This window comes from Aethalodelphis obliquidens, unplaced genomic scaffold (assembly GCF_003676395.1).
Source record: "Aethalodelphis obliquidens isolate GAN/ISIS:26980383/991018 unplaced genomic scaffold, ASM367639v1 scaffold1, whole genome shotgun sequence".
Classification (NCBI taxonomy): Eukaryota; Metazoa; Chordata; class Mammalia; order Artiodactyla; family Delphinidae; genus Aethalodelphis; species Aethalodelphis obliquidens.
In genome coordinates, this window is record NW_020837945.1 from 65,809,017 (window position 1) to 65,824,202 (window position 15,186).

Below are 15,186 nucleotides of genomic sequence, written 5' to 3' on the forward strand. Positions count from 1 at the left end.
GAAAGAGAAATTAAGGAAACACTCCCATTTACCACTGCAACGGAAAGAATAAAATACCTAGGAATAAACCTGCTTAAGGAGGCGAAAGACTTGTACTCAGAAAACTATAAAACACTGATGAAAGAAATCAAAGATGACATAAACAGATGGAGAAATATACCATGCTCTTGGATTGGAAGAATCAATATTGTGAAAATGACTATACTACCCAAAGCAATCTATAGATTCAATGCAATCCCTATCAAACTACCAATGGCATTCTTCACAGAATTAGAAGAAAAAATTTTACAATTCATATGGAAACTCAAAAGATCCCGAATAGCCAAGGCAATCTTGACAAAGAGAAATGGAGTTGAAGGAATCAGATTCCCCGACTTCAAACTACACCACAAAGCTACAGTAATCAAGACAGTATAGTACTGGCACAAAAACAGAAATATAGATCAATGGTACAGGACAGAATGCCCAGAGATAAACCCACACACATATGGGCACCTAATTTATGACAAAGAAGGCAAGAACATACAATGGAGAAAAGACAGCCTCTTCAATAAGTGGTGCTGGGAAAACTGGACAGCTATGTGTAAAAGAATGAAATTAGAACACTCCCTAACACCACAACAAAAATAAACTCAAAATGGATTAAAGACCTAAAGGTAAGACCAGACACTATACAAGTCTTAGAGGAAAACATAGGAAAAACACATTTCACATAAACCACAGCAAGATCTTTTTTGACCCACCTCCTAGAGTAACGGAAATAAAACCATAAATAAACAAATGGGACTTGCTCCTAGGAGCAATCGATATTATGAATTTATATCATTCCAAAAATAAGCTATGCATCTGTGTACATATGCCTATACTCTCTGTGTTTTTAGAATACAAAAGGGAACATACTATGTAGATTCTTGACCTTGTTTTTTTGAATTTAATACTTCTTAGAGATAAGTCATTTTCCATTCATAGAGAGCCTCCCCTTTCTTTCTTTTTTTTTTTTTTCTCCCCTTTCTTTTTTTAACAGCTGCATGTATTACATTATATGTATGATGTACCATAATTTATCTGGTAATCTTCCTACTGCCAGACATTTATATACAATTCTATGATAAAAATCCTGGTATATACAATATTTTGTAAATGTGTGAGTATCTGTAAGGGAACAGTTCCTAGGAGTTAAATTGCTGGATGAAAGACTAAAATTCTGAGTATACAGGGTGGGAGGGTGGGGTTGGAGAGAAGGGAAGGGAGGGAGAAGAAAAGAGAACTAGCTTACCTTCCAAAGTCACAGAGTTTTAAGACAGCTGTATCAGGATCCAACAAGAGGTTCTGTGGTTTAATATCCCGATGGCAGATTCCAAAGGAATGGATATACGCTAAACTTCGGAACAGCTGATACATATACAACTGGAATAAAGAGTAAAAATTCATTGAATACTTACTTTCTATCCCAAACAATTCAAGAGTCCTTACACAGGAAACAAAGTAACAGATTTCCAGAAAAGAATAGTGAAAAGCTGGGGATTGTTTGCACTCAGTCTTTCTTAAACAAGTTTTATGTCATTTCTCTATCCATTAGCTAATTATAGTTTAGTTAACCAATGTTATATTTGTACCATCTTTTAATAACTTAAAAAAGGAAAATTTACAATGTGCTTTTATAATTTTTATTTTACTAACATCTCACCACAAACCTGTTTTCTTCCCCTAAACACAGATTTAAAAACTCAGAGGGGTATTCCAAATCATGTGTAACAAGTAACAATGTTTAGACCAGAAGCCAAGTCTTCTTGGCTTCATCATCCTTTGTCAGGGCCAGAGGTTATTGATACAGAGGTCTGGGAAAACTCACACGTGAACTGAGAAAATCTGTTATCAACGATCTATCAAGACATCAGTAAATCTATTAATAGCAACACCACTCTTCCTGTTAATATCCTTCAGAATTAAGTAGACTTCAAAATGTCATTTAAAAACAGATCCTAGATGACTACTAACATCAATTTAAAAGAATATTTATTTCAATTTTATTACAAAACAACATACAGTGAGAAACTGGGTCTGTGTGGAAGAAAGAATTAGACTCTTGACTGGTGAAGAGACAGTCTTTGTGAAGAAAGTGAGTATATCTTTTTCTTTTTTTTTTTTTTTTTTTGTGGTACGCGGGCCTCTCACTGTTGTGGCCTTTCCCGTTACGGAGCACAGGCTCCGGACGCGCAGGCTCAGCAGCCATGGCTCACGGGCCCAGCTGCTCCGCGGCATGTGGGATCTTCCCAGACCGCGGCACGAACCCGTGTCCCCTGCATCGGCAGGCGGACTCTCAACCACTGCGCCACCAGGGAAGCCCGAAAGTGAGTATATCTTAAACCTTCTATTTGTTCCAAGGTCAGTGTTCTGGTTCACTTATAAATTTTTCTGACTCCTCACCTTCTGATCTCTACCCCAAAGTTATATACCATGAAAAGAACTTTTGAAATGATTCAAATCAAAGATACCAGTATCTTGGTGAAAAACAACAAAAAGAGAGTTAAAAGTCAGATAAAGCACTGACATAAGGTATCGTCTACATATGGAGTGGTCTTGACTCCTACAAAAATATACTGAATCACCAATTTACAGGAAATACTGAGGACAGAGGAACATATTAACACCACTATAGTAATCCCATCAGCAAAATCCATTTTATTACTATAAAGCTTAAAACTATAACTATTAAGTAAAAACTTCGATACAACATTCAGAATCAATGCCATTTTATTTTCTAGAGTATTTGTATAAAAGGTAAAATGCAAAAAATTATACTTAGAAAGCTGAACTTTTAAACTTAACTCCTAGTTAATTTTCACAATGTCATAGTTAAACAAATAATAATCTGTTTCTAATAATCCACCACAACTTCAGTCATAATTATGTTGGATAAATTGCAAGCCACTCTAACATGAGTTGTATCAAATAAAAAAGATGACATTGACATCAGGTACCAAAAATTAAATAACACCTTAATAGAGTCTGTGCATATTTAAAATTACGAAAAGTTTAAACTTCAGCTACGGACACACTGTATCTATAAATGGCAATGAAACATTGCATTCAGTAATATTTATAACCATATTTTTATAATTTTATAGGATATGCTTGTTCCTATTTCAGCCTGTGGCACAATAAGGGTTATAAGAAATTAAATTAAAAGGTGCTATAGGTAGCAAAATTAAAACCCATAATTGTCTGTGAAAAAGTTCATTTGTCAGAAAGATGACAAGTATCTTTAACACCTGCGTCATGAAAGCTTAAAAAGGGAAGACTTCACGCTTTAAAACTGTACAAAAATTTAATGAAACTCTAGCAATACCTACTTTGCAGCTTTCCCCCCTCAGAATGAGATGTAATAATATAGTTAAAATACACCCAGCACTCTCCCTTGTTCATAATAACTAAAATGGTAAATTGCTCCATTTTTACATACCTTAACATAGATCACAGGGAGCGTCTGTTTGGCTCGACTATAGTGTCTGGCAACTCTGTATACTGTTTCCGGAACATAGTCCAGCACCAGATTAAGATAGACCTCATCTTTCTGAAAGAGTTTATTAAAAACAAACCAAAAAAACAAGATTAGGAACTAGTCTTTAAATATTCAAATTAGAGTAAATTCTCTATACATTCACTTATTCAGATTTTTAAAGAAAAGATTCATGTGTTCAATTTTAATTATACAAAATTAATTCAGAATATAACCATAATAGTAAAAACAAGTCTACCACATTTTTTTTACTAACAATTTCATGGCAAAAACACAGCCATTTCAAGACTGTTAAGATTCCTAGTCATATTTAAACTGTTATTTTGGTTATATGATTTTAGAGGATATTACCTGTCACAAAATTTCATATTTTCTAGTTTGAGAGTCATTGCCCTTATATCCTATCAGGAAAGGTGTCATGGAAGAAATGTGCATTTCTAGCCCTAGCTCTGCTAACTGATGTATGCAAGCCATTTAATCTCTCTAAGCTTCCATTTCTTCAACTATAGCATGAAAAGTTGGACTTCAAAATGTCTCCTTAAAAAAGATTCTATGGTTATTTGATTAGTTATATTAGTTAATTAGTCTATAATTAGTAAAATAACCACTTGTCTTCTACAATTAACTGAAAAAAAAAAAAGAATAACTTATAAGGCAGCGAGTTACCATACTCACAAGTTCACTGCAGGTCATATGTTTAAACATCCATTCACAGCAGCATAAAGACACCAATCCCAGATCAGTGGAAAGAAAGAAGGGAATTCCAACTAAGTACCAAGTAGGAAAGAAGAAGAGAGTGCTACCCTCACCCTGTTCATGTGAATAATATCAGATAAGCAAACTGAAGCAGAACACAAAGTTGAGAATCACTGTGTTCAAGTCTAGAACTGGCTACTGAGTAGGAAAATCTTCAGGCAAAACTTCACAATCTTCCCAGTTTGAAATCATCTTACCTGCCAAACTAAAGTGAAGAATTTCAATTTTCAGCACTTATTGAGCATTTTCTATGTCAGTAGTCATTGCAGAGGAAGTAAGGATGCAGGTAAAAGATATGTCATCTAAATTGAGTATGACAGGGGCATTTCAGGCAGAGAGAAAACTGTATTCAAGATGTGAGGTCAGGCTTTCCTGATGGCGCAGTGGTTAAGAATCCGCCTGCCGATGCAGGGGACACGGGTTCGAGCCCTGGTCCAGGAAGATCCCACATGCTGCAGAGCAACTAAGCCCATGCACCACAACTACTGAGGCTGCGCTCTAGAGCCCACGAGCCCCAACTACTGAGCCCACGTGCCACAACTACTGAAGCCCGCGTGCCTAGAGCCCATGCTCCACAACAAGGGAAGCCATGACAATGAGAAGCCTGCGCACCGCAACGAAGAGTAGCCCCCACTCACCGCAACTAGAGAAAGCCCGCGCACAGCAATGAAGACACAACACAGCCAAAAATAAATTAAAAAAAAAAAAAAAAAGATGTGAGGTCAAAGAACAGAGCAGATCTCAGGAAACAGTTTAGTGAGGCAGCATGCCATTGACACTACTACCTTTTCATTTTCCCTCAGTCTTTCATGTTCTCCTCTCTTCCCTCCATATCCAGCTTAAATTCCATGGTCTAACATTACCCTCACTCTCTAACAAGGGAGTTAGTAAACAATAGCAAAGGCCTGTTTTTAAACTCTTCTCCCATCCTCACCCTCAGCTGATACCTTGCTTGTACCACTACATGTATCCATTTACCAGCATCTACCTCCAGATGCTTTTCCTTCACTACTCTAACTAGAGATAAGCTGACCAAGCTCCTTTCTAAGGCAAACTCTGCTGCATGTAAACAAACTACTCTGCTTTTCCTATTCACACTCATTGCTTCAGTAATTTTTCTTTCTCTGTCGATTATTCTCTCTCTGTGAGAGCATTACAATCAGCACATAAACTTATTATTTCTTCCATCGTTAAAAAAAATCTCTAATCGCACTAATCACCACCATCCTATTTTCTGGCCCCTTTAACAGCAAAATTCTTCAAGAGATGTCTGAACTGACTTTCTCCACTACCTGGCTCTTCTCATTCTCTCTAAAACTTACTCCAATAGAATTTCACCACCACTATTCCACAAGAATTATTCATCAAGATCAATAATCTCCTTGTTGCTGTATTCAGTGCTAATTTTCAGGCATCATCTTTCCCTCTCTTTTACTTGACTTAGCACTACCATCTGACATAGTCGATCACGTTCCCTTCTTTGAAACACTTGCTTCACTTGGGTTTTAGAACACTATACTCTTCTGGTTTTCATCCTACCTTAAAGACAGCTCTTCTGGCTCTCTACTTCTGGTTCCTTCTATTCTCCTTTATCTCTTAAGGAATAGAGGATCCTAAGGCTCAGTCCTCAGACCTCTGTTCTTTGTGTAAGCCCACTCATCCAGTCTAATGGCTCAGTACTACTATACACTGATGACTCCCAAATTCATATATATCCTGGGACCTCTGCCTTTAAGTCCAGGCTAGTATCCACTAGCCTGGACTTAAAGGCAGAGGGGGAAGTTGGGAAGATGATAATGAAAGCAGTGTGAGCAGCTGGAAACCTTCTACAAGGATCCAAGGCCTAGACTAGGGCATAGATAATAAGGATTTTTAAAAAAGGAGGTGGGAGACAGGTATATTGGCTAGCTAAACAAGAGAGTAATAGAGAACCTGAGAAACAAAGAAGTTTGGATTAATTTAACAGTCTCTAAACCTGGGCAACTAGGCAGATAATGAGACAAGGAATGTAAAAAGAGCAAAAAGGTGTGAGGGAAAAAGTTGAACTTTTATTTAATGAATATCAGAACATTTTAGGTAGCTTTGTTCCATAGGTGGTTGGAAATACATAGGTGGTTGGTCAAGTCAAACTCAGAAAACAAGAGTAGAGCATAGCTAGAGATTTAGGCAATAGCTGAAACTGTAAGAACAAGAATCACTCACCTAAGAAGAGTGTATACAGCAAGAGAGTGAGGAAAGGACTGAGTATAAGATCCTTGAAAATTAAGAATGAAATTTCCCTTAAGACATTAGGGGACAACTCAGCAATGAGAACTAAGAGGCATAAAAGAGCAAGGAAAGACTAGCATCGAAAGATCCAAAGTTGAGTTTCAATAATGACAAGATGTGGAACAGCAAAGTGTTTCAATGGCAGGAAGGATGGGATTGAAAAGGCTGTTGGATCTGGTATGCCATGGTTCCGTGATGCTGTTGGAAAGAGCAGTTTCAGACCATGGTGCCAATAGCAACCAACCTGTACTGAGTTCATGAGTGAGCAGATGGCAGGTAAGAAATAGGAGGCAGTTAATTTAGTTTGTTCTTACAAAATCTCTAGTGGTTAAAGTAAGGAGAGAGCTGGGAGCTGGTAACTTGAGGGGAAACAAAAGTCAAAGAAAAATTTTAAATGTGCTTTTTGTTTGTAGTTTTTAGTGGCTAAGAGACCCAAATTTATTTGTATGCTGACTGGATAAAGACAGAAAAGTTTTAAGAAACAAAAGAAAAGGGACAACTGATGAAACAAGGTTCTTGAACATCACAAGAACAGGAAAACAAGAACACAGAGAAGTTATACCATGTAGTAATTAAGAGGCAAGGTTAGCATGAGTCACACAAACTACATGGAGGTCCCAACACTGCTACTACAAGTTATGTGACCACAGCAAGTTACTTAACCTCTTGAAGCCACAGTTTCCTGTAAAATAGTGCTAATGATGATACCTACTTTAAAAGATTGTCATGAGATTATTAGAAATAATCATATACAGCTCTTGAAGCATATTACCTGGCACATAATACTTAATTTTAACATCTTTAAAAAGGAACGATACCACATTTTCCCCCCTGTACATCTAAAATAAGTGATTAGGTGTTAGAAAGAATAAATAAAATGAATGTATGTCTGATGACCCTATTTCTTGTAAAATAAGAGATAGGTTATATGTAAAACTGAGGGTAGCAAAAGCAATGCTCAGGGCTAAGGGAAGAAAATTTCAAAGATCAAGATTTAGGTAAGAATTAGTTCCAAGTGAAGGTGAGGTCTGATAAAGAGAATAAACAAATAGAAAATGCTGAACTGGTGTTGAAGGGGTTGCTGTGTAAGTAGAACCCAAGGAATGGTAAGTCTTGGGTTTTGGAAGGGTCATTAATACGGATGCCAAAATTATTCTTTTTTAACTATTATCTGATCACAAGGTTTCTTGATTTTAATAAATCACTTGACAAAGTTAATCACAATATATTTATAAATGACCTGGAGATGTGTATGGTAATTTAATTCATTTGCTAAATAATCATACCAAAAGTGAAGAATAAAAAGACTAAAAAATGAATACTAAGTTCAAGGAAGATTTCTAGTTGTAGGGCTACAAACTCTGTTCTTCCCTTGTCCTAATCAAATTATTGTAAATGATTTCCTTCATTAGGGGATGCAAGAGCAAATGGCTAAACAACAAATGTAAATGTGTGAAGCCAAAATGTATAATGCAGTAAGAGGCAGTGGTTGGTAAATCAGATAGTACAAGACTTAACTAAAAGCATTCTAATTAAAAAAAAAAAAAATTAACAATGTGCTTGCAAAATAAAACACATCAGAGGATGAATCTGGCAGTCAATTTACAATTTTCTGATTTTAACACAACCACCTAATATTGCCACAAACCTAGGAAGAATGGCTTAAAATGGAAGCCTAATATATCTAGTAGTCTAGAATGCTAAGCCAAACCCACAAAATAAAACTTAACAAAGATAAATATAAAACCCTATGATTAAAATCAAAGTATCAATTTATTATGTAGAATGACAGATTAAGACTTAGTAATTCATCTGGAAAATAAATGATAGGTGTAACTGAACTGAGCTCAAGTTATCAACATTGAGATACAGCTAATGAAAAAATTTGATTCAGTATTAGTTTACAGTAGAAGTATTGTGTTCAGATCAACAAAGATAATTCCACTCTACTTTGTACAGTTCAGGCTTCATTTGATGTATTGATGATATCCATTTTTAGGCAGTATACTTTATTCATAATATTAACAAAACAAAACACATCAAAGGAAGGTTATCGAAACCATGTCTGCGATAGGTCAAAAGTTCTCATTTATTATACTATGAGAAATATGGAGGCTCAAATTATATTTGGAGCAGTACTTTGCAGATTAATATAAGCTTATCTTTTTTGCTCAAATAAATTTTATTTATTCACTCCATTAACTAATCAACAACTTGTCAATTTTCTTTAGCACCATAGAGGAGGTCTGTTCATTTTGTAAGTATAACTGTCTCTCTGACATTTAAAAGTTGTCATTTTGACTATCTTCATTTTCTGAGACACTAGAGGCGTCTATACTCAAAGGCACTTTGAACAACCCTTCACTTCATGGTTTGTATTCAAATCAAATCCACTTAGAAATATATATATACACAATTGGTCCTAAGACTGAAAACCAAAACTAACAACAAGTAATACTACCACCAATGCCAATTTGAAATAAATGGGCTCAACATCATATTCTTTAAATGTTCTTGTTAAACCTACAGATGTTCTGCTGTAAATTTAACAGCCTCAGGAGTAATCCCTGAGGGGGAAGTGCCCATTCCTAGGAAATGTCATCACAGCAGAGAAACTACTATTTTCACGTTTCCAAAGTAGCTTTGTCTGGAGGTTTACGTAAAAGATAATTCATGAGACTGAGGACACTAATATTTCAAGAAGAAAGAAGGATCAGGATTCTGCATTTCTATCACTTGTAATTTTTTGGAAAATCTCAGGCCTGCTGTTTTCTTAATGTAATCTCTCTCTTTTGAGTTATCAAACAGAATGCCTGAATATTCACAGATTAGCAGTGAACTGTAAAAGCTAAGTATAAAAATACAACATAAAGAGTTATCATTTAGCTGGAGATACTGAAAACAGTCTACTAACATAATGAGAAAGTACTATTCAGAGAACAGTTACTAGGCTTCCAAATTACATGATGTACAATTTCGGGAATATTTCTCTCAATGGTTCAGTTATCATTTTTATTAATAAACTATTCTCTAACTGCTGATAATCCCTCCTCTATGAACTCCACTCTAAAACTGTTCACTGAGTTAAGAAATTTAAATGACAAAATTTTGATCACACCTAACAAAAACTCAGCAAAAGCTGTGATAACTTCATCCATTGGAAGACAGACACTACTTACTACGATGTTCTTACCCCCAAATAATTTTTCAAGTCAGGGAAACAAAATTGCTTGAAGCTGCAGTTTTAAGTAGAACCATGCTAGCATTCTAAAAATTTGATGGGATGCAAAGCAGCATATAAGAGAACCCAGTAAAAAGACATCCAACAGGGCTTCCCTGGTGGCGCAGTGGTTGAGAGTCCGCCTGCCGATGCAGGGGACGTGGGTTTGTGCCCCAGTCTGGGCCACGGAGCGGCTGGGCCTGTGAGCCATGGCCGCTGAGCCTGCGCGTCTGGAGCCTGTGCTCCGCAACGGGAGAGGCCACAACAGTGAGAGGCCCGCGTACCGCAAAAAAAAAAAAAAAAAAAAAAAAAAAAAAAGACATCCAACAAAGTATCATGATAGACCTGGATTCTCCTCAGAATTGGGTTTAGGGAACTTGCACTAGCAGAAAAACCTTCAAAGCAGATGCCTTTTCTCTGATGAATGTGCCAGGCTGGCTAAAGATGGAAATAATACTAACAGTAAAGTGGGTGTGGGTTAGGAAAAAGAGAAACATTCTTTTGCTTGGGAGACTGAGGGAGAGAATGGGGAAAGAGATGAGAACCTAGCATACAACAATGATTATGGCAAGCTTCATCCTTATCTCACACCTTCAAAGAAAATAAATACCAAATATACATAAAAATGTACCAGAACAAAAGATGTTTGCAAATACTGTAGGGCAAAATATTTATAAGCTATTAAGGAAAATAATGCCAATCTGATTACATAAAAATGTAAAACATTTCTACTACTTTAAAAAAACAGAACCAAATAAAAATATGACTATTTGGAACAAAATTTTGCTTACACACGACAAAGAACTAACTTGTTTTTGTTTAAAATGCAAATGGGACTTCGCTGGTGGCGCAGTGGTTAATAATCCACCTGCTAATGCAGGGGACGTGGGTTTGAGCCCTGGACCGGGAAGATCCCACATGCTGCAGAGCAGCTAAGCCCATGAGCCGCAACTAGTGAGCCTGCGCTCTAGAGCCCGTGAGCCACAACTACTGAAGCCCACATGCCTAGAGCCCGTGCTCCGCAACAAGAGAAGCCACCGCAATGAGAAGCCTGCGCACCACAATGAAGAGTAGCACCCGCTCAATGCAACTAGAGAAAGCCCGCGTGTGGCAATGAAGACCCAACACAGCCAAAATAAATAAATAAATAAAATAAATTTACAAAATGCAAATGGCTCTTATAAGTCAATAACAAAAGACTAACATTCTAATAGAAAAAAATGGAAAGAGGCACGAATATATAGCCATACAAATGGCAAACAAAAATGCAGAAAGATGCTCAACCTCATTCATAATTAAAGAAATGCAATAAAAATAACAATCAGCTACCATTTCTTATATATCAAATTGGAAAAGAAAATTCAATCTGAGAAAACTAAGTATTGGAACAGTGTCACTGTCCATAATGCACCATTATACATTTCTGGTGAATGTCCCAACTCTTGCAATCTTTTGGGAAGTCAATGGGCTAATATATTCATCCCAAAGTGAAGATGAACAGACACCCATTTCAACTCAGCAATGCCATTCCTACGAACTAAGTCTATGAAAACAATTCCGTACGTGTATGCTTATGTATATGTGCATGCACACAAAGATGATTGAAGATTTGTGAAAAGAAATGTAAAATAATCTATATGCCAGAAAGTAGACATGCTCAAAAACGCCAACCAAAACAAAACTGAGACCCACATTAATAGGGGTATGTCAAAGGAGAAGAGATGCTAACTGCAAAGAGCTCCCAATAACCAAAGCAGGAACAATTTGATTAATAAAATAAAGTAGTATTAGATTACAACCCAAAGTATAAAATAAATATGCATGAGTCCACACTGATATAAGTAAATAATAGATTAATAAATGGGGGAGAAGAGACAATCTTTCACGCAAAAGAAATCCAAATAGTTTATGTAGCAACTTTGCCCTTAAGGAAAATAACTCCCCTCTTCTTAGGTGTGGGCTATGGATAGTGACTTCCTTCCAAAGGATACAGCATGGAAATGGGGGAAAAAGAGGAACTTTACAGTGGAGAAAACTGAAAAATACAAGGTCAGCCAGGTAATCAAGATTAATAGCAATTCTTATTGATAGCACATACCCTTGATATGATGCGATGAAAATAGCACTCTGTGGTCTTTTTCCAAATAACCTATAGCCCTAGTTTGTTATGAGATAAACATCAGATGAATTCCAATAGTGAGGCAGTCCACAAAATCTCTACCTAGTATTCCTCAAAACTGTCAAGGTCATCAAAAACAAGGAAAGTCTGAGAAATTGCCAGGGCCAAAAGGAGCCTAAGAGACATAATAACTAAATGCACTATGGTAGCTTAAACAGGATCATGGAAGAGAAAAAAGACATTATGTAAAAACTAAGGAAATCTGGGACTTCTCTGGTGGTCCAGTGGTTAACACTCCATGCTCCCAATGCAGGGCACTGGCTTTGATCCCTGGTCAGGGAACTAGATCTCGCATGCCTCAACTAAGAGCCAGTGTAGCCGAATAAGTAAATAAATATTAAAAAACAAACAAACAAAAACTATGGAAATCTGAATAAACTATGGATACATAATAATGTTATCAATACTGGTTCATTAATTATAATAAATGTACCATACTAACATTAGATGTTAACAACAGAGGAAACTGGGTGCAGTGTCTACGCACACAGACATAAAGGCCATATTATTATGCTGTTATATTAACCTATGATATATGTGCTCATATATGCACATAGGAAATTTACCTCTGTAGAAAGGGATTTGGGGAGTTAGGGATTAGGGTAAAGAAGATTTTACTGTTGTCTACTGCCCTTCTGTGTTACCTCAATTTTTTTATAATATGAATGTAATAATATTTTAGTTTTAGTAAAATATTAAAATAACATTAAAACAAGGTAATAATTGACATTAACAAGAAACTCCTAGATTAACATTTTCAAGCAGATGATAGTTAGCATCTTATTGCTGTTAGTAACATTTATAATTTATGAGGCGATCTTGACAATTCATCCACTGCAGGAGTTTTACATTACCTATATATTTATTCTCTAGGTCACACTCCAATAAGAATGTCAGCATTTCATCAGTAAAAGTTTCATCCAGATTATCAATGTACCACTTTAGTAGAAATCACCATAAAATTTTAAGGAAGATACAAAACTGGCCTTATTTAGGCAACCTCTTTATTTAATAAAATTCCTTGCTATCAATAATTTTCACACAGTAAGAAAGGTGAGAGAAAAAAAAGTGACGGGGGTTTATTTTGTAAACTCGGCCATGTATACACTTAGCTATAACTTTGCATACCATTTCTATATGTATGTCATTTCTATAACAGGGTTTCATTTAATTTAAAACAACAACATAACAAAATATCCTTTTCATATAGGGAGGCTGACCTTGACCCAAACAATTATGAACCCACTTTTACTTCCTCAGCTTCACCTCCCACTACTGTCCCCACACTCCCCTAACTTTATACACCTGAAATTTCAAAATACCTGTATCTCCTTACACAGACTATGCTCTTTAACTCCAATAAACTTTTCAAACATCCTGGACTTCTAAATTGACACATACTTATTCTGCACTAGTTATCAAAATAGCTCCTATTTGGCCTTCAAAACCCTGAATAAGCATCACCTCTCCTATGTAATTCCTTTGCTGACTCCTCTGGATAATTTATTACTTTCCTCCATCCTATTTCTGTTCACAGTACAAATTAACTGTCTTTCCATGTATCATTTTGCAGTATTATTTCTCTTCTTGTCCTTCTTCAAACTCATTTAGACAGATCTTATACTTTGTCTTTGTACCTAAAACACTACACAGTGCCAGTAAATTGAAATAAAGTAAACTTTACAATGTGAAGAGAATAGGAGGTAGGAAAGAACACAGACTTTATAGTTGAAGAATCTATGTTTGAAAATGGTTCCCATGGTTACTAATTAACTATACAACATTGGACAAATTCTTTAGTCACACAAGACTCCAATATTCCCAATGATAAAACTAACGAAATAGTACTATTATCAATCTAGAGTACTGTTATGATGCTTAAATGACAAAAATGCATTAAAAAAAGCACTTTATAAATCATAAAATTTTAAAAGAAAAATTTGTATTTTTATTCACGATTTAAGACATTATGTAATTCTACAGTTAACCAAAAGAATATCTCTAAGAATTTGAATGTGATGAAAATTATATATAGGATATATTTATTTAATGTTTTAAAATATTTATTTTGGTATATGTTTTATAAAGTATTAGTAAAAGGTACTAATTTTTTGTGTTTACGTAAAATTTTTTTAGCTAATGAGGTAAACAGACATAGACGATTAGCATACGCTCAGTCATTACTTTTTAGTCTATCCCTCTACACTACAGTATGCACCCCCTATAGTTGGAGGCCTCTTTTTATTCATCTTTTCTATCTAGAATAACAATTTCACTAAGCAGTCCACAAAGTGTAGAAAATAGTAAGAGGGAGAGCAGGACTTCTGAAATAGCAGCACAAGGAGTTCAAATTTTCTCCTCAGCAAAGCAAAATGATAAAATGATTAGCAAACAGTCGTGTAAAGTATCTGGAAATTGTTCTAAGGGCGCACAGCAAGTGAAGAAACAAATCTTGGTAAGAACTGCAAGAGTCTATGGCATTTTAGTACAGACCTGCTCCTTTACCCTGCCATCCTACCTCCATGTTTGGAAAGGTCTACCCAGCACTCTTAATCCAGACAGCACCCTCTCTGCTCAGCAACCAATCAGGAACTATGGTTTCACCCCAGGAGGGAAAAGCTGCATCCCAAGTTGCAAAAGACTTATCCCAGCCAAGAAAACTGTGTCTCCCTTCCCCCATTCAGTTCCCACTAGTAAGCCAGAGAAGGCCTACTCCAGGCAGAGTAGGCTAGGGCCCCGAGAGCCTCATCCTCAATCTGCTCACAGGGAAGAACTCCCACTTGGAGAGGGCCAACTTGTGAAGACCAGGGGCTGCCATTGCACTGCACCTCCTCCAGTGCCCTACATAAAGTGGGGATGTTACTCTGGGAAAAGTGAGTTCTCACCTCAGTTCTAGGGCAGTAGAAAAGGGGCTCTGTCCAGAGGGAAAGGCAGGCTAAGTGCTCTGCTGAAAGAGACTATTTGCAATATAGTAGGAAGAGCTCTAGCCTATAGGCGTTGCCTAAAAACAGTGGAGATCTTTGTGGAGAGCAATTAAGAGGTGGCTGGTAGGTTCATGACACAAACAAGGCAAGGCACCAGAAATTTAATAGAAAGAACCAAGGACAGAGATAGCCAAGAAGAGCCTACTTGGGATTACAGTCATCTCTGGAGGTCGATAAGAACGTGTACAGGGCTTCCCTGGTGGCGCAGTGGTTGAGAGTCCACCTGCCGATGCAGGGGACACAGGTTCGTGCCCCGGTC

At 36.6% G+C, this 15,186-nt stretch overlaps 1 protein-coding gene across 9 annotated transcripts in view; it reads right to left on the reverse strand.

The window, feature by feature from the left end:
• Positions 1 to 15,186, reverse strand: part of GSK3B (glycogen synthase kinase 3 beta) — a 202,189-nt gene that overhangs the window by 79,566 nt on the left and 107,437 nt on the right. For 8 of the 9 annotated variants that reach the window (XM_027105772.1, XM_027105768.1, XM_027105790.1 and 5 more), the window contains exons 4-5: positions 3,464 to 3,574; positions 1,277 to 1,407 (exon numbers count right to left, since the gene is read on the reverse strand). In XM_027105772.1, the coding sequence (XP_026961573.1) occupies positions 1,277 to 1,407; positions 3,464 to 3,574 (242 nt within the window). The remainder of the gene's footprint in view (positions 1 to 1,276; positions 1,408 to 3,463; positions 3,575 to 15,186) is intronic. The other variant, XM_027105799.1, reaches the window with a different exon arrangement.